This window comes from Oncorhynchus mykiss, chromosome 22, assembly GCF_013265735.2.
Source record: "Oncorhynchus mykiss isolate Arlee chromosome 22, USDA_OmykA_1.1, whole genome shotgun sequence".
Taxonomy (NCBI): Eukaryota; Metazoa; Chordata; class Actinopteri; order Salmoniformes; family Salmonidae; genus Oncorhynchus; species Oncorhynchus mykiss.
Genome location: NC_048586.1, coordinates 38,063,992 through 38,091,046, shown reverse-complemented (window position 1 = coordinate 38,091,046; position 27,055 = coordinate 38,063,992). Strand labels below are relative to the sequence as shown.

Below are 27,055 nucleotides of genomic sequence, written 5' to 3'. Positions count from 1 at the left end.
ACCTCCCGGTCGCGGCCGGTTGCGACAGAGCCTGGGCGCGAACCCAGAGTCTCTGGTGGCACAGGTGCCCTTAACCACTGCGCCACCCTATTTTCAGTCAACTTAACATGTGTAAATATTTGTATGAACATAACAAGATTCAACAACTGAGACATAAACTAAACAAGTTCCCCAGACATGTGACTAACAGAAATTGAATAATGTGTCCCTGAACAAAGGGAGGAGGGGGGGCAAAAGTAACACTCAGTATCTGGTGTGGCCACCAGCTGCATTAAGTACTGCAGTGCATCTCCTCCTCATGGACTGCACCAGATTTGCCAGTTCTTGCTGTGAGATGTTACCCGACTCTTCCACAAAGGCACCTGCATGTTCCTGGACATTTCTGGGAGGAAAGGCCCTAGCCCTCACCCTCCGATCCAACAAGTCCCAAATGTGCTCAATGGGATTGAGATCCGGGCTCTTCGCTGGCCATGGCAGAAAAACTTACATTCCTGTCTTGCAGGAAATCATGCACAGAACGAGCAGTATGGCCTGCAAGCAGTATGTGATACCCTTCCTGAGCCTGCAGGAAGGGTATCACATGAGGGAGGAGGATGTCTTCCCTGTAACGCACATCATTGAGATGGCCTGCAATGACAACAAGCTCAGTCCGATGATGGGGTCCTGAAAAAGGGACGTTTCTTTTTTTTCCTGAGTTTAGTTAAACCAACTTTAAAAGCACCACCTACAACTATTGTTTCAAAATAGCCCATATTGTGCAACTGACATTAAACTGTTGGAAGCTTAGCCATTGATTTCCATGTAGTGGGACAGCTATGTTTTGGGATTGTAACTTCTGTGATAGAAGCATGAAACCCCACAGAATCCTTTTTCCAATATGGCCACCAGCCAACTCAGTGGGGGTCTTAATGGATCAATTTTGCATGACCATACCTGTATGAAATTGTAGTGTGCCCAATATTATCTTAACATGTTCATGGTGATGTAGAATACACAAACATGAGCCAGGTGTGCCAGATATATACATTTTTTCACAGAATTGTTGGAAAAACTGTCTGAATCATTGTTTATGAAAATGTTTCAATCCTTAATTGTAATATTTCATCTTCAAACACTTAACATGGATATTTTTTTTCCATGTTATCCTACAGATGTAGGATCTTAATTTGAGCCAGTTTGCTACAGCAGGAATATAATCCTGCAGCAACAGGAAATGTGAATTATTATGTGGATTATAATTAATGGCAATTTTTTTGTAGGGGTTCATATATTTTTCATTAGGGAAAGTTTTTGGGCACATTCTTACAACAATTCTGTGAATAATGTATATATATCTGGCACACCTGGCTCATGTGGTTGTGTATTCTACATCACCATGAACATTTTAAGATATTACTGGGAATACTACAATTATATTTCATACAGGTATGATCATGCAAAATTGATCCAATAAGATCCCACTGAGTTGTTTGGTGGCCATATTGGAAAAATACTTCTGTGGGGTTAGTGTGTGAATCCTGTGAATGCCCTGTATCTACAAATCTTTTTAAAACCCTGTTCTAGCAGTGTGTGTGCAATTTGACGCATCATCACCGAAGTTACAATCCAAACACATAGGTGTCCCACTACATGGGAATCAATGGCTAAGCTTCCAACAGTTGCACAATATGTGCTATTTTGAAACAATGGTTGTAGGTGGTGCTTTCAAAGTTGGTTATAGTATATACATTTGAAAGATAATTTCATGACCTTTCAGAACCACTTGTCTAACAAAGTTGAAACTGTATACGGGTTTCCTTTTGTATTTTTTGCAATTTATACAAGTAATTCTGAAATGTACCCTAGAGGTCAAAAGGTCAAAGTTCTCTTGATCTGAACATTCCAAAAATGTGTCTGATGGATAGCTGTGAAGGTAAGCATTCCAGTGATATATGATTAAAAGGTATATGTGAGCAATAACTTGTTGTATACTGACATTGTTTTTCACAGTAGAAGTAATTCAATCTGCTTTACAGAAACGTGGCTCAAGCAGGACAGTATTTATTTGACCTTTATTTTTAACTAGGCAAGTCAGTTAAGAACAAATTCTTATTTACAATGACGGCCTACCAGAAGGCAAAAGGCCTCCTGCGGGAACGAGGGCTGGGATTACATTACAGGATATTGATTGATACACTGTTATTGATGTGGACATTGATGGATACACTGTTATTAGAGCAGACGGAGACTAAACAACATTACATAAATCAATAGGCGAGGGGCTATGTATCTTCGTAGATAATACTTTGGCCACGCAGTGTAATGTGATAGAACAAATGTGCACCAGAGACTATGAGACTCTCATTGTATCATTCAGGCCATTCAATCTACCAAGTGAGTTTGGACAGATTAGCATTATTCTGGTCTATGTGCCTGGACCTAACAATAAGGAAGCTGCTGACAGGATTATAGACTGTTTCAATGCTGCGCTTTCACGATCAACTGACCAGACAGTATTTTTTCTTGGGGATTTTAATGCGCTCTCCCTCTCCGAGCACCACCCCACTCTTGGCTTTCCCGATCAGCTGATCCAAACAGTACGTCACCTGTCCAACTCGCATCCTGGACCAGTGTTATGGCAACGGAGATGACGCATACACGGCAGTGTCCGGAGCACCCATCGGGAAATCAGATCGTAACGTTATCCATCTCCTACCCGAGATACAAGCAGCAGGTGAAATGCAGAAAACCTGCAGAGAAATCCATTCAGGTACGGACAGAGGAGAGTAGGGAGGAGCTCAAGGACTGCTTTGACATCACAGACTGGGAGGTGTACTTTGACTTGTGCAGGGATCCCCAAGAGTTTACAGACAGCATTACATCATACATCCAGTTTTGTGAGTATACTGTCATTAACACAGAAATTGTCAGAGTATTTCCCAACAACAAGCCCTGGGTGTCTAAGGCATTGAAAATGTGCCTCACTTAAAGAAGTTTGCATTGCAGAAAGGAGATGCTGAATCTGTAAAGGAGATGCTGAAGCTGTAAATGAGATGCTGAAGCTGTAAATGAGATGCTGTTGCTGTATAGGAGATGCTGGTGCTGTAAAGGAGATGCTGGTGCTGTAAAGGAGATGCTGGTGTTGTAAAGGAGATGCTGGTGCTGTAAAGGAGATGCTGGTGCTGTAAAGGAGATGCTGAAGCTGTAAAGGAGATGCTGAAGCTGTAAAGGAGATGCTGGTGCTGTAAAGGAGATGCTGGTGCTGTGAAAGAGATGCTGGTGCTGTAAAGGAGATGCTGGTGCTGTAAAGGAGATGCTGGTGCAGTAAAGGAGATACAGAAGCTGCAAAGGAGATGCTGAAGCTGTAAAGGAGATGCTGGTGCTGTAAAGGAGATGCTGAAGCTGTAAAGGAGATGCTGAAGCTGTAAAGGAGATGCTGGTGCTGTAAAGGAGCAAGAAAATGAATTCAGGTCAAAAATGTGGAAAGATAAAAAGGACTGAAAGGATAAAGTGGAGCAGAGGTTCTGTCCAGCCAATCCAAGACAAACATGGGAGTTAACAATGGGCTTAATGCAATGAATGATGGGAAGAGAAAAGAGAACAATAAAATTGCAGACTGTTCATCCTTTGTAAACGACCTTAACTGTTTTTATGGAAGATTTGACCCAAATCCTCTCGTGTCCAGATAACGAGGTGGTCTCATGCTGGTCACATATTAAGCCACACAAAGTGCCGTGCCCAGACGGACTACGGAGCAAAGTACTGAAGAACTGTCCATAGCAGATCAACTGGACCCATTCCAGTTTGCCTATAAGGCACAGAGAGGGATTGAGGATGCTACCCTGACCTTGATGAACATGGTGGCTAGTCCCCTTCAACATGCTAAATCATATGCACACCTTTCATTTATTTTACTTTAGTTCATCTTTCAATACAATGCAAATACACTTACTGCTGAAACTACTGGATCTGAACGTCAACGGAGGCCTGGCAGGTTGGATCAAGGACTTATTATTAACTGACTGCCCACAGAGGGTCCTCGTGAATGGGGCCCTCTCTGATGAACTGGCCCTGAACACAGGGGCACCCCAGGGGTGTGTCCTTTCACTGTTGTTGTTCTCCATCTACACTAACAAGATGAAGATCCAAGGAAACAATGTGAGCCTTTTCACGTCCGCTGAAGACATGGTTCTGGTGGGAGTCTTTAAAAAAAAAGATTCTACATCAGATGGGGACAGATATTTTAAACAACCTTCAAGAATGGTGCCGGTCAAGTGCCTTCCACATCAATGTGGAAAAGACAAAAGGAACTGATCATCAATGGCAACAACTTGCCAAGGTCCCAAACACTCTCTCTGAACAACCAACCAGTGGAGGTGGTTGAGTGTTTCAAATACCTAGGCACACAAATTGATAACAAACTGAGTTTTACAGAGAATGAAGAATGTATTTTTTTTAAAGCAAGCCAACGCCTGTTTTTAATGAGGAAAATGAAGGGGTTTGGGGTCAGCCAGGGTGTTCTGGAGAGGGTGTACAGCAGCTTGGTGGAGAGCATCCTCACGTTCAATATGACCGTCTGGTAATCTGAGCGTGAGGTGCAAAAGCAAACTGAACAGAATAGTAAACATAGCCAGGAAAGTAATTGGTCGATCGCAGGCACATTTGCCCAGTCTGTTACACAAGGCAACCAAAACGAAGGCACTGGCTGTTGTTGGCGACCCCTCTACACCCTCAGTTGGAGACCCCTCCCACCCTCTACACCCTCAGTTGGAGACCCCTCCCACCCTCTACACCCTCAGTTGGAGACCCCTCCCACCCTCTACACCCTCAGTTGGAGAGGCTTCCCTATGGCCGGTGCTTCAGAATGCCCAAGGCCAAGAAGAACGTTTTCAAACATTACATTTGTTGCTTGTGCTGTTGGTCTACTAAATGCAAAGTAAATTGTATAAGTATATGTACGTATCTTTCCAGTGCAGTTGGGACAGCGGCCGGTTGTGAGTGAATGTATTGATGTCCTCTATGTTGATTAATGTATGATGGACTGACTGGTTTAAATCTGATGTGAGAATGTATGTGTGTGTGATCATTTTAATTTAAGCTGATACCTTATTCTATAAGGTAAAATCCCTATGGGTAAAATGGATGTGATGGAGGGATGAAATAAAGAGTAATAATGTAGAGGAATCTCCCATTGCTGCACTGATATCACACATTTTCCAACTCTGGGAACATAAACCTTCAAGAAAATCACTATGAGACATCGTCACCCAAGTGAGCCTGAATTTCAGGGTCTGGCCCATGGACTTTAATGGGTATTAGTGGAATGGCAGACAGAGACACCGGGTGACCCGTGTAACTTTCTGGTCTGGGCATCTAATGTCTGATCGTGTGACTGAATGACTTGTGTTGTTCTTTTTATCATTTACAGTGAGACAATGACTCAAAAAAAACTTCCTATGTACAGACTTGACAAGCAGAGGCGATGCATCAATCAGTGTTGTTCAGAGCCAGAGGGGGATGTTCAGAGATGGGCACCGCCAACCTCGTCCTTCCCTTCATTTCTGAGGGGTGGGTCTCCATCGGTTTCCCTTAACAACAAAGTCCTGTTGATTAGCCAGGTTCCTATCAGGGTTTCTCTGTCTGGGCATCTTTGGTTGAGGAGGACACAGTTACTCACACATGGGACCTAATATGAGCACTGCCATCATGAGGCTGGGCCAAGTCACAAGCCCCCTGTCTAATCTCTTTCTCCCTCAGTCTCCATCCTTGTCCTTCCTCTGTGCTCCTCTGCATTCATCCCTCTATCCTCCCTCCCTTCCATCCCTCCCTCTCTCCCCCTCCCTCTGTTCCCGTCCCTCCGTGTCTGTCACTGACATTCCTCTATCTTTGCATCACCCGTGACACTTCCTGCTACTAGGACAGAGAGAGGGCTCAGTTAACACAATCACCACATCAGAGCCTCTCAGCTGGGAGTACACACACACACAGGAGTATGGAGCCTCCATAGATGTCCTCTAAGGGTGGACATCTATTTACAGTCCTCCTCCAGTCTCCTTGTCACCTCATTCAACATCTGATTTATTTAACAAAAGGCACATCTCAATAGGTGGTCCCGGTATGACATAACATGGCACAAGGGGTGGGGTGGTGGGAGGGGGCCTTGCCCCTTCTGTTCTCTATTGCTCCTCAAGCTAGGGGGGAGGCTGATGACGTCCCATCTGACCACCAGACCAACTCCTTGAAGTAAAAAAAAAAAAAAACACTATCTTGCTCCACACATGTGTCTTTTACCTAATTTATAGTATCGCTGGAGGACGTCTTTAACATTGATCTATCAATAACATGATCCTCCTCTGGTAAAGTCAACTGACATCATATCACCGCTAGCGACCATGGAAAGCTATGATGTCACCCTAGACTGGCTTGTAGCTGCTGGTCAGTTGTCAACCACAGGGTCAACCACAGCAGAGAGGAAGAGGCAAAGCGAGACGGCTGACTACGCCCCAAAATATGTCAGCTTGAAAATAAAGCGTGAAGCAGAGGAAGCTGATTTTTTTGTTGTTCACATGCGTATCTGCCCGCTCTTATTCAGCTAGAATGTTCCAGACTTTCCCGACAGCTAGAATGTTCCCGACAAACTTTTACTTCCATTTTTATAGCGAAGACTCCAGGTATCTTGTCAGTATATACTGTAGACCATATTTGACCACAGTCCATCCTGGATGCAGACACGAACTGAGCTCATTGATACAGTGAGGGAATAAAGTATTTGATCCCCTGCTGATTTTGTACGTTTGCCCACTGACAAAGAAATGATCAGTCTATAATTTGAATGGTAAGTTCATTTGAACAGTGAGACAGAATAACAATAAAAAAATCCAGAAAAACGCATGTCAAAAGTGTTGTACATTTATTTGCATTTTAATGAGGGAAACAAGTATTTGACCCCCTCTCAATCAGAAAGATTTCTGGCTCCCAGGTGTCTTTTATACAGGTAACAAACTGAAATTAGGAGCACCCCCTTTAAGAGTGTGCTCCTAATCTCAGCTCGTTACCTGTTTAAAAGACACCTGTCCACATAAGCAATCAATCAATCAGATTCCAAACCCTCCACCATGACCAAGACCAAAGAGCTCTCCAAGGATGTCAGGGACAAGATTGTAGACCTACACAAGGCTGGAATGGGCTACAAGACCATCGCCAAGCAGCTTGATGAGAAGGTGACAACAGTTGGTGCGATTATTCACAAATGGAAGAAGCACAAAAGAACTGTCAATCTCCCTCGGCCTGGGGCTCCATGCAAGATCTCACCTCGTGGAGTTGCAATGACCATGAGAACGGTGAGGAATCACCCCAGAACTGCACGGGAGGATCTTGTCAATGATCTCAAGGCAGCTGGGACCATAGTCACCAAGAAAACAATTGGTAACACACTACGCCGTGAAGGACTGAAATCCTGCAGCGCCAGCAAGGTCCCCCTGCTCAAGAAAGCACATATACATGCCCGTCTGATGTTTGCCAATGAACATATGAATGATTCAAAGGACAACTGGGTGAAAGTGTTGTGGTCAGATGAGACCAAAATGGAGCTCTTTGGCATCAACTCAACATGTTTGGAGGAGGAGGAATGCTGCCTATGACCCCAAGAACACCATCCCCAACATCAAACATGGAGCTGGAAACATTATGCTTTGGGGGTGTTTTTCTGCTAAGGGGACAGGACAACTTCACCGCATCAAAGGGACGATGGACGGGGCGATGTACCGTCAAATCTTGGGTGAGAACCTCCTTCCCTCAGCCAGGGCATTGAAAATGGGTCGTGGATGGGTATTCCAGCATGACAATGACCCAAGACACACGGCCAAGGCAACAAAGGAGTGGCTCAAGAAGAAGCACATTAAGGTCCTGGAGTAGCCTAACCAGTCTCCAGACCTTAATCCCATAGAAAATCTGTGAAGGGAGCTGAAGGTTCGAGTTGCCAAACGTCAGCCTCGAAACCTTAATGACTTGGAGAAGATCTGCAAAGAGGAGTGGGACAAAATCCCTCCTGAGATGTGTGCAAACGTGGTGGCTAACTACAAGAAATGTGGGTTTTGCCACCAAGTACTAAGTCATGTTTTGCAGAGGGGTCAATTACTTATTTCCCTCATTAAAATGCAAATCAATTTATTAAATTTTTGACATGCGTTTTTCTGGATGTTTTTGTTGTTATTCTGTCTCACTGTTCAAATAAACCTACCATTAAAATTATAGACTGATCATTTCTTTGTCAGTGGGTAAACGTACAAAATCAGCAGGGGATCAAATACTTTTTTCCCCTCACTGTAGAGTGCAGGATCATTCTTCATTGGATGCTCTGAATTGGTATTGTTTTATAAACAGGTTATCTAAGTTGACAACTATTCAAACATTGTTGATGATCAGATATTGGAATTTAAATCTGTGCTGGTGAGAGCTTCTTTTGGAAGACAACTTCTAAGAGGGTGTGTTTTTGGCATATTCAGGTTAATCATAATTCCATTATGAAATGGAAATAAAGTGAGCATAATGGTACAGGTTAGGCACAGGTTTGGCATGTGAATACACATGTGTGATGCTCTGTGTGGGCCTGAATTGAGATCACTCGGCGCGTGGAATGTGCGCTGTTGTCAGGAGTAGGTGCGGGCGGGCGTCACAGGTTGTTCACTCAATGTGTAGCCTACATTCTTTGGCAAATTCATTGCAGAAAAAAATGCATTGCGTGACAGTTAAAATCAAAACGATACCACGAGTGGCACCTGCTGTTGCCTACAAGATATATCCAAACGAACTGAGACCAAAAGGCTGACATCATTTCAGTTTCAGAACACCATTATAGCCTAACCATGGCGCCCTGCAAGTTTCTCTCCTCGAAAATGAGAAACAGTTCTTCAAAGTCCTCAATAAGATTGTCATCCACACAAACAACTTGAGTAAAAGTCTAAAAGTATTTGGTTTTAAATATACTTAAGTATCAAAAGTAAATGGAATTACTCAAATTGACTTAAGTATCAAAAGTAACAATATAAACCATTTCAAATTCCTTATATTCAGCATTTTTAAATTGCCAGCTAGCCAGAGACATACTCCAACACTCAGACATAATTTACAAACGAAGTAGGTGTTTAGTGAGTCCTTCAGATGAGAGGCAGTAGGGAGGACCAGGGATGTTATCTTGATAAGTGTGTGAATTGGACTATTTTCCTGTCAAAATGTAACAAGTATTTTGGGTGTCAGGGAAAATGTATGGAGTAAAAATTATATTATTTTCTTTAGGAATGTAGTTTAGTAAAAGTTGACAAAAACATCAATAGTAAAGTAAAGTACAGATATCCCAAAAAACTACTTAAGTAGTACTTTAAAATATTTTTACACCACTGGCAAACACCACAGTTAAGTTCATTTGAACACTTTAAATGTTGAATGGGGAACACCGCAACAGAGTTAAATCTTTAACAATCTCCAAAGTGTTATTTTATCACCAGTTCAGTGGGACTCATATGTTCACTGAAAACACACTTTCAGAGTTAAATGTACACAACTGATTTTGCTGTGCAGTGTGAGGAATTAATATGTCAGAGACCCAAATTGAGACAGTCTCTAAAGAGTATTGGCATTTGTCTGGTGCTTGTTCATGTTCACACGCTAATGTAATCACAACCCACTGTAGCCTATCCTACTTCTATTCATTACCCACCGTCCTTTATCCGGCGGCTCCATGTCTAGTGTCTGTTGCAGAGACATTTTAAGTGGATGAATACACATTATGAACAGTGCAATGGAAAGCTCCAGTGCTATTATATTAGCCCGGTGGTTCCCGACCAGGAGTAATATAACCCCTGGGGGTACTTGGCCAATCCACAGGGGATACTTGAGAAGACTCATGAGACCATATGCCTACTGGTAAAATGCACGAGGGGATACTTCAGGGGTACTCCAGGCAGAACGAAATTCAGTTGGTGTACAGTAACCAAAATAGGTGGGGAACTACTGCGTTAGCCGATGGCTTTTTAATTTGAAGCCTGGCTATTTTATGCGGGTGAACTAAGGTAAATAAATGGCTCAGGTAAAAGCAGGTGATTGTGTGAAACAGATCTGTTAACCTAAATCGTTCAGATAGATTTTGCCAGTGTTATCATTACATGTAGCCTCAACCATCCCTTTAAGTAACTCATATATCTTACCTTGATGATGCTGCTCCTGCGTGGGGCTGCCCTCACTGCCTCCAGGACGATGGTATCGTTGTCCTGGCCAGGGAGGATGACTCCGCTCCGCCTTCCCGTCCTGGACGCTCTCGGCGGGATGATCTCCGGAGCTCCATCGTCGCACAGTCCGTCCCCATAGCGCTCTTGCTCCGACATCTTCTCAGCAGTTACAGGCTATAGGAAATCACTAAATTCGACGTATTATGGGTGCCATTTATTTACATATAAGTGCACGGGTAGGCTATGGAGGGGTCTGCTGCGCCTTTCCAAAAATATGAACCACGGAACTGGACTCCAGCGCACATCTGGCGAGGGCTGTTCCGTTAGACCATTAGAGCCGCTCCGGTCAGGCAGTTGGGTAGACCTAGGTAATTACTTCAATTTCTTTAATCACGCCTAAGGTCCATCACATCCAGTCTCATGTTCGCTCTCCAGTCTCCACAAAGTCGACCTGACTTGTATACTGTCAGGACTAGAATTAGAGGATTGGGGAACACCCACCACAGACACTCGAAAATCTGCCCTGTTGTGAAATCAAAACACCACGGACACGCACCGACTTGAATGCAAATTGGTTTTAAAAACGGGGTTTACCCGAAAACACTATTCCCGGGGGATGTGTTTTTCACGCAACAAGTCCCAACCTCACAGATTGGCAGCAGTCCTGTATGCTTCCAGCGATGCTACCTCACACTCAATGATAGATTAACATTGGGAAGAAGAAACTTCGCATAAAAATCCTTAAAACAACACACGTATTTAGGTGTAGTCTTCCAGGGTAGCCTAACCTTCCTGCTCAAAGAAGCCAACTCAGTCTACCTTACCATCCAACAGTTACCAAAGTGCAAGGCAGTCAACTTTACGCTGTGATATGTTGTTATGGGGAGAACAAGATGTATCTCCCATAGGTCCGTACATTGGTTAAGCTCTCAAAGTACACTGAGCTGGTAAACACTTTAGTCGAGTCTGCAACAGATTTTGACGAGAAGGACGAACACAACTGACAGCTGCGCCGCCTCTAGTCCTCCCCACCTCTCTCTGGCGTTGCTCCTCCCACTTATTCTATAAATCATAATTGACGCGCCAAGCAACCAATACACATGGGTATTTGGCACTCGTAGCTCCAAAACGCACGCAGTTGACAAAACAAAGCTGGATGGGTGGAGTCAGATGTCGCTGGCTCTGGAATGCCTCATTTTGGAAGCGTACCACATGTTCTGGTCGCGAGGAGAGGGCTAGGGTCAGCGGACCCCAAGGAAAGGCAGGAGGGACTCACTAGAGAAGGACACATTCACAGGCTGGCGCCAGAACGAATCAGTTGCATGGGCATTTGATTTTCATTCCAATGGGGGCTAAGGGTTTTTCCAGGGGCTCCTGCCCCCCTGGTCACTAAGGGGTCCGACCCCCCAAAAAAGGAACTCAGTCAGGTCTTAACTACCTATTGAGAGTAAGAATAGTAGGATACAGCTGCAAGAATAGGATACAGGTGCAATTTCGAAATGGTTGCGCATCAGGAGTTTTTCTCTTGTTATGTCAGTCACTGACAGTCACTTAATCAGCCATTTCAGCTAACTATTTTTAGATTGGTAGTTAGTCTAGACAGCAATCTAAACTTGTAACAATCATGGACAAATACCAATCAGACACACAGGGCATGTGCCCAGGGGCCCTGGCCTCCAGGGGGCCCCCATTGATTTGTTAGTCATTCTCACTCAGATATCATATTAACATGGCATAAATCAATAGGGGCCCCCTAGACTTGCAGGAAATTAACTTTAAAACTGAAAAACTCTTGCTAAGGGCCCCAAAAAGTCTAGAACAGGCCCTGAGCTGACCATAGGCAGCAGGTGAGTTTCAAGTTTGGGTAAGCTCACAATTTATCCTAGCATTTCTACCGATCTGAGTGCCAGTTATCATTATTTTCATAGCCAATGCGCATTTTCATGGAACAGTTTCATTTTAATAATAACGTTTTTGTTTCTTAAAATCAATGTCACCTGCTTAATCATTTAAAAAAAACATTTAAATTCAACTAATGGAGAACACCAGCCTCTGCCATATGGACACATTGATACACTGTGATCCATTTTCGGCTAAAGAAATGAGAGCATCGAACTCAGAGATAGCTTATAGGCCAATGCAGCAGTAGGCCTTTAACTTCCATCTCAACCAAGTCAAATATATAAGCCTAAAGCCAACCAATAAAAATAGAAAATACAAGACAAAACTGCACATTTTAGAGTGGCCTTTAATTGTCCCCAGACCAAGGTTCACCTGTGTAATGATCATGCTGTTTAATCAGCTTCTTGATATGCCACATCTGTCAGGTGGATGGATTATCTTGGCAAAGGACAAAATGCTCACTAACAGGGATGTAAACAAATGTGTGCATAAACATTTGAGAGAAATCAGCTTTTTGTGAGTATGGAACATTTCTGGGATCTTTTATTTCAGCTCATGAATCAGAAACAAACACTTTACATGTTGCGTTTATATCTTTGTTCAGTGTATATAGGCTACAGTCATTTAGGCATATTTGTAGTCTTTGTATTTTAAATGGAGAGTTATGATTGAACTGAGCACCTCCATAGATTGAAGAAGTATATGCCCATCAATTGGTCTCTCCTATTGACTTGAACAAAAGTTCATGTGTCCCTTTCGTTGAGGTGGAATAGTTTGCAGGTAGGTGTGAGTTCGTTAAAAGCTCACTTGCCTCTCATTCTTTATTGCAGGTGTTCGCAACAACTGAAATTGTCTAGCCAGGAGTTGAGATGTGGCACGTGGGCGCGCTATGGCATGCATGTAGGCCGTTCGGGTAATTAGCGCTCGAGTCCACCCCTTGCAACTCGCTGCTAATATCCACGCTTCATAAACACTGCAAGTGAACGAGACCATTCTTGGAAAATAGACGTTCTTGTTGTGGTTGGCTTTTTGACTGAAATCCATTCATTGGAGGAAAAATATGGACTATTTTCCATAGGTCTATCATCTCTCCTTACGGGTCAAACCAATATACACAAGATATTGCACATGTTTTTCGGTGTGAAAAACCAAATAGTGCTTATATTAATATATATTCTTATAATATGTTACCTTAATTCCATTCATTTTACATTGCGAATATTACAGGTCCCTAAGGCACCGATGACACCATGAAGTTAGAGAGATTGAATTGCTTCAGAGGGCACTGAGAGAAGTCCAACTGACATTCAACTCTCTGTATAGCCTAGCCATGGTGAAACTGGTGCCTTCATGTAATGTGTCATGCTGGTGTTAAAGAAGAGATAGAGATGAGTATTCTGGAGGCTCAGTGCTGTGTGTGTGTGTGTGTGTGTGTGTGTGTGTGTGTATTAGTGGTGTGGTTGTGTGTGTGTGTGTGGATGGCCAGCCTGGGCCTGTGAATTGGTCTGCTGTCTCCCTCATCAGGCCTTGAAAAAGACTTGTTGGTGCCAAGCAGGGGCGCAACTTTGGTTTTAGAGGTGGGGGGGTGGGGGGGGGCATCATTATTATTATAAAAAAATGTATCCAGTCGGATAAATACTCATAAATACAAACAGCCTACATGCCCTCTCGGAGGCGTCCGCATGGTCCTAAAGCACACTGTTGCCTCGTTTTATATCACATTCCAATGATAAAACTGGGGGGGAGCAAAAATACAATTTCAGAATGTGGGGAGACATGTCCCCTGTCCCCAGTGACAGTTGCGCCCCTGGTGCCAAGGAACAGTTCACCCTGAACACACTCTGCCCCATGACTGACGACACACACACGCACACACACGCCACTAATATACACATACACCACGTAAATACACATGCACACACACACACCACTAATATACCCACACACACCCCTAATATACACATACGCACACACCGCTAATATACACACACCACTAATATACACTTACATGTGTCTCACTCCAACAGAGATGTGCACACTGTTCTAGACAAACATAAACACTTTATAACTAAAACACCTAGGCCTAGATTTGAGTAGATACAGTCACATATTGTTAACACACTCATTTATTCATACTCTTAACTTCTCTGTAGTAGACTATGGCTGCATCCCAAATAATACCCTGTTATCTATGTAGTACACTCCTTTTGGTAAGGGCCAAGGCCCTTTGTTCTAATCAGACAATTCTGTTAGAGCCACATTTTGGAAACGTTTATTTAACATTCTCTTGTTGCCATGAGTAATTTTGGAGGACTGAGAACACTCAACGGAGAGTTTTGGCAAAGACAGCCAACAAAAAAATATTCTCTTCTGGGTGGCCAGTCCTGGTGTTTTCCATCACTGTCACTGCTAGGGCAAATTCCAGAGTTGGATATTCAATATCACACGTGCCAATTCAAATGGCTTTATACAAACATGTTAAACAAATATTATATTTCAGTACTGTATATTTATAAATGCTAAACAACACGTACACACACTTTTTGTAACTTGATAACTTCTGAATATTAGTTATTGAGATGATTGTGAATGTTTTATTGGATTTTTAAAACACTTTTTTTTTTTTTTAACATAAAGCCATTTGGTATAGTCACCACATGAAAGGAAAACAAACAAACAAATATGATTGTGTGCTTTGTGTATATTTGATGGCTCCTCAGTGGCGCTTTGATATCATGTGAGTAATCTATGGATGGAGTAAAGAGTGAGATGCAAACCTATTGATAGACAGATCCTACTTATTGATAGACAGATCCTACTGGTGTTTAAGAGGATCAGCAGTTTGAAGGATTGTTACTGTAAACCCAGATTATTCAGATTAACCAGGTTATTAATCACAATTGAAAGAGTTTCGTTCTGCTACCTGATTCTATTTTGGCATTAGCAGATGCTTGTTCAAAACAGTATAAATCTTTCAATGTCAGGAGGACAGTAAAAAAAATAATAATTCACTGCTCTAAAAATGGACCTCTCCTTCACCCCTATTGCATTTCTGTTTATGTGCGTGCACACACACGTATGTGTGTATGTGTGTATGTATGTGCATGTGTGTGTGTATGTGCATGAGACAGGGCAGGTGCGTGAGTGAGTGTGTGGATCTGTGTGCATGGCTGTACTGCAGTGTCTTGCGGAGTTTCTGGCTGTACTGCAGGTGTTGAAATGTGTAAGGTCATTGGGTCCATAGCAAGCAGGAGGCTATAACTGATGACTGCTGTTTCTCTACTTCCTGCCTTATATCTCTATCACCTTGTTATATTTCTCCCATAGCTCTTTCCATCCTCCTCCTCCTACTCTCTTACTGTAATAGGGAGTGGAGGAAAGATGTCCCTCTGTTATTCACTCCATCTCCCTCTCGTCTCTTTCGCTTTCTATCTCTCTGACCCATTCTGTGCTAGGGCGTGAAGACCTGCTCTCCAAACCACTCACTATACTCTAATGCCTGCATGTAGTACAGAATGTGTTTCTCCCACAAAAGCCTCAGTTTTTCCCCCCATTCATTCTTAACCACAGATATACATTATTTTTAGGCCTAATGTGGCCTATATTCTGGAGGATTCATGTTTTGTTCCTCTGCAACAAGATCTCACGTTCTCACTTCAGTATTCCACATTTGTCGGAGGTATCACCTTAACCCTAGTGAAAGTAGGGAAGGGTTAAGGTTTGGGGTTAAGGTTTGGGATGGGGTTAAGGTTTGGGATAGGGTTAAGGTTTGGGATGGGGTTAAGGTTAAGGTTTGGGATAGGGTTAAGGTTTGGGATGGGGCTAAGGTTTGGGATGGGGTTAAGGTTTGGGATGGGGTTAAGATTTGGGATGGGGTTAAGGTTTTGGATAGGGTTAAGGTTTTGGATGGGGATAAGGTTTGGGATGGGGTTAAGGTTTGGGATGGGGTTAAGGTTTGGGATAGGGTTAATGTTTGGGATAGGAATTAATGTTTGGGATGGGGTTAAGGTTTGGGATAGGGTTAATGTTTGGGATAGGGTTAAGGTTTAGGATGGGGTTAAGGTTTGGGATAGGGTTAAGGTTTGGGATGGGGTTAAGGTTTGGGATGGGGTTAAGGTTTGGGATAGGAATTCATGTTTGGGATGGGGTTAAGGTTAAGGTTTGGGATATGGTTAAGGTTTGGGATAGGGTTAAGGTTTAGGATGGGGTTAAGGTTTGGGATGGGGTTTTAAGGTTTGGGATGGGGTTAAGGTTTGGGATGGGGTTAAGGTTTGGGATAGGGTTAAGGTTAAGGTTTGGGATAGGGTTAATGTTTGGGATAGGGATTAATGTTTGGGATGGGGTTAAGGTTAAGGTTTGGGATATGGTTAAGGTTTGGGATAGGGTTAAGGTTTAGGATGGGGTTAAGGTTTGGGATAGGGTTAAGGTTTGGGATGGGGTTAAGGTTTGGGATAGGGTTAAGGTTTGGGTTAACCCTATCCCAAACCTTAACCCCATCCCAAACCTTAACCCTATCCCAAACCTTAACCCCATCCTAAACCTTAACCCCATCCTAAACCTTAACCTTAACCCCATCCCAAACCTTAACCCCATCCCAAACCTTAACCTTAAGGTTTGGGATGGGGTTAAGGTTTGGGATAGGGTTAAGGTTTGGGATGGGGTTAAGGTTAAGGTTTGGGATGGGGTTAAGGTTAAGGTTTGGGATGGGGTTAGAGTGCATAGCACTGGGATCCTGACATTTTTTTGATACAATCACATAGAAGTTTAATTTGGAACATGGACTTGTGATCAACCACCATAGTGTTAAGTACACTGAGTATACCAGACATTAGGAACACCTTCCTAATATTGAGTTGCACCCCCCCCCCCCCCCCCCCCCCCCGAAAAGCATTCCAGATGCTGGCCCATGTTGACTCCAATGCTTCCAACAGTTGTGTCAAGTTGGCTGGATTTAATTTTTGGTAGTCGACCATTCTGGATACACAGGGAAACAGTTCAGCGTGAAAAACACAGCAGTTCTTGACACAAACCGGTGCACCTGGCACCTACTACCATTCCCTGTTCAAATGCACTTCAGTCTTTTGTCTTGCCCATTCACCCTCTGTATGGCACACATACACAATCCATGTCTCAATTGTCTCAATGCTTAAAAATTCTTATTTATCCTGTCTCCTCCCCTTCATCTATACTGCTTGAAGTGGATTTATAAGTTAAATCAATAAGGGATCATATCTTTCCCCTGGATTCATCTGGTCAGTCTATGTCATGGAAAACGCAGGTGTTCATAATGTTTTGTACACTCAGTGTACGTAAATCGCATTCATGACTACTTCCTCAAACTGTGAGTTATAACATTGTCGGACACTAGGTGGCAACATAATCCAACAAGTAACCCATGTTTCCCTTGAAAGACAACAACATGGTTTCCCTCTGTCACACTTACACGTACACACACACACCGACACACCTGCATGCAAGACCCTGCTAGGTAAAGTCCCCCCTTATCTCAGCTCGCTGGTCACCATAGCATCTCCCACCAGTAGCACACGCTCCAGCAGGTATATCTCTCTAGTCACCCCCAAAACCAATTCTTTCTTTGGCCGCCTCTCCTTCCAGTTCTCTGCTGCCAATTACTGGAATGAACTACAAAAATCTCTGAAACTGGAAACACTTATCTCCCTCACTAGCTTTAAGCACCAACTGTCAGAGCAGCTCACAGATTACTGCACCTGTACATAGCCCATCTATAATTTAGCCCAAACAACTACCTCTTTCCCTACTGTATTTATTTTATTTATTTATTTATTTTGCTCCTTTGCACCCCATTATTTTTATTTCTACTTTGCACATTCTTCCACTGCAAATCTACCATTCCAGTGTTTTACTTGCTGTATTGTATTTACTTTGCCACCATGGCCTTTTTTTTGCCTTTACCTCCCTTATCTGACCTAATTTGCTCACATTGTATATAGACTTGTTTATACTGTATTATTGGCTGTATATAGATGTGTCTACTGTATTATTGACTGTATGTTTGTTTTACTCCATGTGTAACTCTGTGTCGTTGTATGTGTCGAACTGCTTTGCTTTATCTTGGCCAGGTGGCAGTTGTAAATGAGAACTTGTTCTCAACTTGCCTACCTGGTTAAATAAATAAATAAATGTCCTTCTGTCACACACAAACACCATATTAACACACAGACACAACATTACAAATCAAATCGTATTTGTCACATGCTTCGTAGACAGCAGGTTCAGACTAATGCTTTCGCACACGCACGCACACACACAATCAAACACCAAATTAAAACACAGACTCAACATTATAAATCAAATACATTTTTATTTGTTAAATGCGTACTTACTGGTCCTTTTACAACAATGCAAAGTTAAAGATACAAAAATAAAAATAGTTACATGAGGAATAAATACACAGTGAATAACAATAACGAGCAAAATCAACATGGCTATATACAGGGAGTACCAGTACTGAGTCAATGAGCAGGAGTACGAGGTAATAACATGGCTATATACAGGGAGTACCAGTACTGAGTCAATGAGCAGGAGTACGAAGTAATAACATGGCTATATACAGGGAGTACCAGTACTGAGTTGATGAGCAGGGGTACGAGGTAATAACATGGCTATATACAGGGAGTACCAGTACTGAGTCGATGAGCAGGAGTACGAGGTAATTTAGGTAGCTATGTACATATAGGTAGGGGTAAAGTGACTAGACAACAGGATAGATAATAGACAGTAGCAGCATTATACTGTAGGTAGGGGTAAAGTGACTAGACAACAGGATAGATAATAGACAGTAGCAGCAGTATACTGTAGGTAGGGGTAAAGTGACTAGGCAACAGGATAGATACTAGACAGTAGCAGCAGTAGGTAGGGATAAAGTGACTAGACAACAGGATAGATAATAGACAGTAGCAGCAGTATACTGTAGGTAGGGGTAAAGGATAGATAATAGGCAGTAGCAGCAGTATACTGTAGGTAGGGGTAAAGTGACTAGACAACAGGATAGATAATAGACAGTAACAGCAGTATACTGTAGGTAGGGGTAAAGTGACTAGACAACAGGATAGATAATAGACAGTAGCAGCAGTATACTGTAGGTAGGGGTAAAGTGACTAGACAACATGATAGATAATAGACAGTAACAGCAGTATACTGTAGGTAGGGCTAAAGTGACTAGACAACAGGATAGATAATAGACAGTAGCAGCAGTATACTGTAGGTAGGGGTAAAGTGACTAGACAACAGGATAGATAATAGACAGTAGCAGCAGTATACTGTAGGTAGGGCTAAAGTGACTAGACAACAGGATAGATAATAGACAGTAGCAGCAGTATACTGTAGGTAGGGCTAAAGTGACTAGACAACAGGATAGATAATAGACAGTAGCAGCAGTATACTGTAGGTAGGGGTAAAGGATAGATAATAGGCAGTAGCAGCAGTATACTGTAGGTAGGGGTAAAGGATAGATAATAGACAGTAGCAGCAGTATACTGTAGGTAGGGGTAAAGTGACTAGACAACAGGATAGATAATAGACAGTAGCAGCAGTATACTGTAGGTAGGGGTAAAGTGACTAGACAACAGGATAGATAATAGACAGTAACAGCAGTATACTGTATGTAGGGGTAAAGGATAGATAATAGACAGTAGCAGCAGTATGCTGTAGGTAGGGGTAAAGTGACTAGACAACAGGATAAATACTAGACAGTAACAGCAGTATACTGTAGGTAGGAGTAAAGTGACTAGACAACAGGATAGATAATAGTCAGTAACAGCAGTATACTGTAGGTAGGGGTAAAGTGACTAGGCAACAGGATAGATAATAGGCAGTAGCAGCAGTATACTGTAGGTAGGGGTAAAGTGACTAGACAACAGGATAGATACTAGACAGTAACAGCAGTATACTGTAGGTAGGGGTAAAGTTACTAGACAACAGGATAGATAATAGACAGTAGCAGCAGTATACTGTAGGTAGGGGTAAAGTTACTAGACAACAGGATAGATAATAGACAGTAACAGCAGTATAATGTAGGTAGGGGTAAAGTGACTAGTATAGATAATAGACAGTAGCAGCAGCGTATTGTATGTGGTGAGTGTGAAAGTGTGTGTGTGAGTGTGCTGCATCTGTATGCATGTGTGTGCATGTTATGTGTGTGTGGGCATACGTAGTGTGTGTGTGTGTGTGTGTTGGGTGTCAGTATGTGTGAGTGTGTGGGTAGATTACAGTGTGTTTGCATAGAGTCGGTGAAAGAGAGTTAGTGCAAAAAAGGGTCAATGCAGGTAGTCTGGGTAGCCATTTGATTAGCTATTTAGCAGTCTTGTTTAGCAGTCTTATGGCTTGGTGGTGGAAGCTGTTCAGGGTCCTGTTGGTTCTCGACTTGGTGCATTCAGTAAGTTAAGGGCCCAGAGTTGTCCCTGACCACAAAGCCTATGGAGCCTATAACTAGGGCCCATAGTTTTCTTTGAGTTTTAGGTCATATGGTCAGGGACAACTCTGATAGGTCATACGGTATGGTGTGTGTAAAAGAGAACACACATTTGGAGCAGAGGAGTTTATTTTCACTCAGCTATGTGCATATGATGTATGCCAGCGACCAGCCCTTCAGCCTGGCAGGGGAAGAGAGGAACGTATTGTTTAGGTCCTGGGTGTTTAATGTACTGATGTATACTGTGTTTAAAGAAGGCCCTGGCTTCCTTCTTGCTGTCCTCTGCTCTGGCCTGGCCTGTGTGAGACTCTAGAATCACAGTGGTTTCCTGTCTGAAAGTCCCAGTCTGATTCCCAAATGACACCCTATTTCCTATTGTAGTGCACGACTTTTGACAAAGGGCCCATAAAAGGCTCTGGTCAAAAGTAATGCACTACATAGGGAATAGGATGCTATTTGGGATGCCCATCCAGTCTTCAGCCTTTCTCCACTGAGGTTATTTTTGAACATTCCTCCAGACCACAAAGAGATGTAGCATGTGGTGTCCAAATCATTTGACTGAGACATAAATGAAAATGACTACTGGCTAGCCGGGGTGACGGTCTGCTTCTGTCCAAGTATCCGGGTTGTCATCTAGCTGTTACAAAACCAGACTGGCACCCCGGTTAGGGAATCAATGGCTACTGTTCTCTGGACAAATACAGTACAGTCTCCTGTGATGGCCTTGATTGGATACAGTAAGTACATAAGAGCTACAATTTCCAACTGTACTGTATATAGTTCTGTCCATGACTGTTTTAACTCTGCTGTAACTGTGTAGTAGAGACCATTGGATACTCTGTAGATTAGCAGCCAGTTTGCTGGCTCGTCTTCTTCTTCTTCGTTGTTCTGGTCGGTCCAGCTCGGTGTCTGGTTAGTCGTCTTTCTGACAGTTTCCTGTCATTCTGGTCGGTCCAGCTCAGTGTCTGGTTAGCCGACTTTCTGACACTTTCCTGTCGTTCTGGTCGGTCCAGCTCAGTGTCTGGTTAGACATCTTTCTGACAGTTTCCTGTCGTTCTGGTCGGTCCAGCTCAGTGTCTGGTTAGACATCTTTCTGACAGTTTTCTGTCGTTCTTGTCGGTCCAGCTCAGTGTCTGGTTAGTCGTCTTTCTGACAGTTTCCTGTCGTTCTGGTCGGTCCAGCTCAGTGTCTGGTTAGTCGTCTTTCTGACAGTTTCCTGTCCTTCTGGTCGGTCCAGTTCAGTGTCTGGTTAGTCGTCTTTCTGACAGTTTCCTGTCGTTCTGGTCGGTCCAGCTCAGTGTCTGGTTAGTCGTCTTTCTGACAGTTTCCTGTCCTTCTGGTCGGTCCAGTTCAGTGTCTGGTTAGTCGTCTTTCTGACAGTTTCCTGTCATTCTGGTCGGTCCAGCTCAGTGTCTGGTTAGACATCTTTCTGACAGTTTCCTGTCGTTCTGGTCGGTCCAGCTCAGTGTTTGGTTAGACATCTTTCTGACAGTTTCCAGACAAAGGGATATACATTTACTGTTCAATAATTTGTGTTGTTATTTCTTAGCTTTCCTCCTCTTATTACCTCCGTTTGGCAACATCCTTTCTTTCTTTCCTGCCATCTGTTAATTCTGACAACGTGCTTGTAAAAGGAGAATAACCTTCCACTCCATCAAGGTCTCTGTGACATGCTTTCATGTTTTCATTGTTGAGAGTCAAGCGAAAGCAAAGTCTTACCAAGAGCTCCCAATATACTACAAAACAATAACCATATGCAGCCTAGTGGTTAGAGCGTTGGACTAGTAACCGGAAGGTTGCAAGTTCAAACCCCCGAGCTGACAAGGTACAAATCTGTCCTTCTGCCCCTGAACAGGCAGTTAACCCACTGTTCCTAGGCCGTCATTGAAAATAAGAATTTGTTCTTAACTGACCTGCCTAGTTAAATAAAGGTAAAATTAAAAAAAAATCTATGTTTCCATTTTTGTGCCTATGACTGCAATGAAATCAGAAGACACATACAGATTGACCAGGTCTATGTTAAGATATTACAGGAAAAAAGTCATTACTATCCTGGAGGCTCATTCTAGCGACGCAGATGTTGTAATCAGGAGTGCACTGATTTGGATCAGAGTATGATCAGTATGAACCAGTCAACATCATGTCCAAGATGGCGTAGCAGTCAGACGTCTTTGTCATGTCTCTATATATCTTTTTATGTATTTTTCTTTGCATTCTTTTTAATACTTTTCATAAACCTCAACTTCAAAATACTCTCCTGCAACCCGCCTCACCCAATGTGGTGTGGATTTGTTTTTTCTCTCTAAAGTATTTATATTTACCTCCGAACTGGATTACCTCAACTGAAGCTAACTAGCTACCAGCTATCAGTCGGCTAAACTTTAGCTCGCATCCTAACTAACTTGCCCTCCAAATACACCTCTGCTGTTTTCAACCAAGATCTCAGCGATCACTGCCTCATTGCCTGCATCCATAATGGGTCTGCGGTCAAAAGACCACCCCTCATCACTGTCAAACGCTCCCTAAAACACTTTTGCAAGCAGGCCTTTCTAATTGACCTGGCCGGGGTATCCTGGAATGACATTGTCCTCATCCCGTCAGTAGAGGATGCCTGGTTATTTTTTTTAAAGTGCCTTCCTCACCATCTTAAATAAGCATGCTCCATTCAAAAAATGTAGAACTATGAATAGATATAGCCCTTAGTTCACTCCAGACCTATCTGCCCTTGACCAGCACAAAAACATCCTGTGGCGTTCTGCATTAGCGTCGAATAGCCCCAGTGATATGCAACTTTTTAGGGAAGTTAGGAACCAATATACACAGGCAGTTAGGAAAGCTAAGGCTAGCTTTTTCAAACAGAAGTTTGCATCCTGTAGTACAAACTCAAAAAAGTTCTGTGACACTGTAAAGTCCATGGAGAATAAGAGCACCTCCTCCCAGCTGCCCACTGCACTGAGGCTAGGAAATACTGTCACTACCGATAAATCCACAATAATAGAATAATTTTTCTACGGCTGGCCATGCTTTCCACCTAGCTACCCCTACCCCGATCAACAGCCCTGCGCTCCCCACAGCAACTTGCACAAACCTCCCCCACTTCTCCTTCACCCAAATCCAGATATCTGATGATCTGAAAGAGCTGCAAAAAATCTGGACCCCTACAAATCAGCCGGGCTAGACAATCTGGACCCTCTCTTTCTAAAATTATCTGCAACCCCTATTACTAGCCTGTTCAAACTCTCTTTCGTGTCGTCTGAGATTCCCATAGATTGGATAGCTGCCGCGGTCATCCCCCTCTTCAAAGGGGGACACTCTTGACCCAAACTGCTACAGACCTATATCTACTCTACCCTGCCCTTTTAAGGTCTTTGAAAGCCAAGTTAACAAACAGATTACCGACCATATCGAATTTCACCGTACCTTCTCCGCTATGCAATCTGGTTTCAGAGCTGGTCATGGGTGTACCTCAGCCACGCTCAAGGTCCTAAACGATATCATAACTGCCATCGATAAGAGACATTACTGTACAGCCGTATTCATTGACCTGGCTAAGGCGTTCGACTCTGTCAAACACAACATTCTTATTGGCAGACTCAACAGCCTTGGTTTCTCAAATGATTGCCACGCTTGGTTCACCAACTACTTCTCCAATAGAGTTCAGTATGTCAAATCGGAAGGCCTGTTGTCCGGACCTCTGGCAGTCTCTATGGGGGTGCCACAGGGTTCAATTCTCAGGCCGACTCTCTTCTCTGTATACATCAATGATGTCGCTCTCGCTGCTGGTGATTCTTTGATCCACCTCTATGCAGACGACACCATTTGGTATACCTCTGGCCCTTCCTTGGACACTGTTAACTAAGCTCCAAATGAGCTTCAATGCCATAAAACTATCCTTCTGTGGCCTCCAACGGCTCTTGAATGCAAGTAAAACTAAATGCATGCTCTTCAACCGATCGCGGCCCGCACCTGCCCACCTGTCCAGCATCACTACTCTGGACTGTTCTGACTTAGAATATGTGGACAACTACAAATACCTAGGTGTCTGGTTAGACTGTAAACTCTCCTTCCAGACTCACATTAAACATTTCCAATCCAAATCTAGAATCGGCTTCCTATTTCGCAACAAAGCATCCTTCACTCATGCTGCCAATCATACCCTCGTAAAACTGACCATCCTACTGATCCTCGACTTCGGCGATGCCATTTACAAAATAGCCTCCAACACCCTACTCAACAAATTGGAGGCAGTCTATCACAGTGCCATCCGTTTTGTCACCAAAGCCCCATATACTACCCACCACTGCGACCTGTATGATCTCGTTGGCTGGCCCTCACTTCATACTCGTTGCCAAAACCCACTGGCTCCAGGTCATCTACAAGTCTCTGATAGGTAAAGCCAAGCCTTATCTCAGCTCACTGGTCACCATAGCAGCACCACCGGTAGCACGCGCTCCAGCAGGTATATTTCACTGGTCACCCCCAAAGCCAATTCTTCCTTTGGCCACCTCTCCTTCCAGTTCTCTGCTGCCAATGACTGGAACTAACTGAAAAAATCTCTGAAGCTGGAGACTCTTACCTCCCTCACTAGCTTTAAGCACCAGCTGTCAGAGCAGCTCACAAATCACTGTACCTGTATATAGCTCATCTGTAAATAGCCCATCCAACCTACCTCATCCCCATACTGTATTTATTTATTTATCTTGCTCCTTTGCACCCCAGTATCTCAACTTGCACATTCATGTTCTGCACATCCTACCATTCCAGTGTTCAATTGCTATATTGTCTTTACTTTGCCACCATGGACTTACCTTTCTCATCCTACCTCATTTGCACATGCTGCATATATATTTTTCTACTGTGTTATTGATTGTATGTTTGATTATTCCATGTGTAACTCTGTGTTGTTGTATGTGTCTAACTGCTTTGCTTTATCTTGGCCAGGTCGCAGTTGCAAATGAGAACTTGTTCTCAACTAGCCTACCTGGTTAAATAACGGGGAAATAAACCTGGTGCTGGTGCCTTACCCCATAAGGACCTCCAGCTCTTATAGTAGCTCGCTCTCAGCTGCTTCAATGATCCCAGTTACAATTCAACAATCAGACGTGTGTTGACTGCATGTTGAACCACCACACACACAGTCTGTGTGTGTGAGAGATAAATAGAGAGAGACACACCCACCCACACAAACACACAGACTTAATTTGAGTCAATTTGGTTCAAATGCATATTACTGATTGTGTCTAGTTCCCATGTCTAGTGATAGGGATATACGTAATAGAATTGATTAATCTAAGGGAAATCATTTTCCATTGGTAAAACAGCTTCAATTGAAATGGACAAAATGCCCACCACTCTCAATAACCTCTTGCTCAGAGTCAATAATGGTCCTCCAATTCATTGTTGACAAGTAGTGAAAAGCTGGATCAACAGACTGACTGTCAACTATACCTTGAACTAGGAAGATCATGGTCCACCTGTATAGTTGATCATGGTCCATCTGTATAGTTGATCATGGTCCATCTGTATAGTTGATCATGGTCCATCTGTATAGTTGATCATGGTCCATCTGTATAGTTGATCATAGTCCATCTGTATAGTTGATCATGGTGCATCTGTAGAGTTAATCATGGTCCATCTGTATAGTTGATCATGGTCCATCTGTATAGCTGATCATGGTCCATCTGTATAGTTGATCATGCTCCATCTGTATAGTTGATCATGTTCCATCGGTATAGTTGATCATGCTCCATCTGTATAGTTGATCATGCTCCATCTGTATAGTTGATCATGGTCCATCTGTATAGTTGATCATGGTCCATCGGTATAGTTGATCATGGTCCATCGGTGTAGTTGATCATGCTCCATCTGTATAGTTGATCATGGTCCATCTGTATAGTTGATCATGGTCCAACAGTGTCATAATGAAAATGACTGGTGAAATAAAGGATTTGGTGTATAAATCTTTGAGCAGGTGAAGTCATGCCTTGGTCACAAGTTTCCTTCACTTTCTTTGAACTTTAGTGATCTCCAGTGGCTTTGAGTCATAGCAATGGACTCAAAAGTATCTACTGGCGTTGTAAATGTACACGAGTATTGCCTCATTACATAAAACAACTTCATTGAGAACCTGCAAAGGTTTTTCTATAAAGATTATAGAGCCCAACATCACTAGGCTTCACTGGGCAAAAAGTGGTTGAATCAACGTTGTTTCCATGTCCTTTTCAACCCAACAATTGAATGTGATGATGTTGATTTGCAGAAAGTCATCAAAGTAAGGGTGTTTCGTCTTGTTCTCAACCAACTGTCAACCTAAATCCCATGTCATAGTGACATTTCATGTTGAATTTATGTTAGTTGACAACTCAACCAAATTGAGCCTAAATCAAAAATAGACAAACTGACGTCTGTGCCCAGTGTGCTACATCTATAGCCTACAGAAATATTTATATTTAGTAAATAAACCAAGCAGCCATTAAAATACAGGCCATATCATGCTGCA

General features: G+C 43.0%; 1 protein-coding gene across 1 annotated transcript in view; it reads right to left on the bottom strand.

Annotated features, from left to right (window-relative positions):
* The window catches only part of LOC110501842 (inactive phospholipase C-like protein 1), a 133,385-nt gene extending 122,145 nt beyond the window's left edge, over window positions 1-11,240 (bottom strand). Inside the window, exon 1 of the mRNA XM_036959268.1 lies at window positions 10,182-11,240. Coding sequence (XP_036815163.1) covers window positions 10,182-10,358 — 177 coding nt within the window. The 5' untranslated portion in view covers window positions 10,359-11,240. The remainder of the gene's footprint in view (window positions 1-10,181) is intronic.
* Window positions 11,241-27,055: the final 15,815 nt, after the last annotated feature.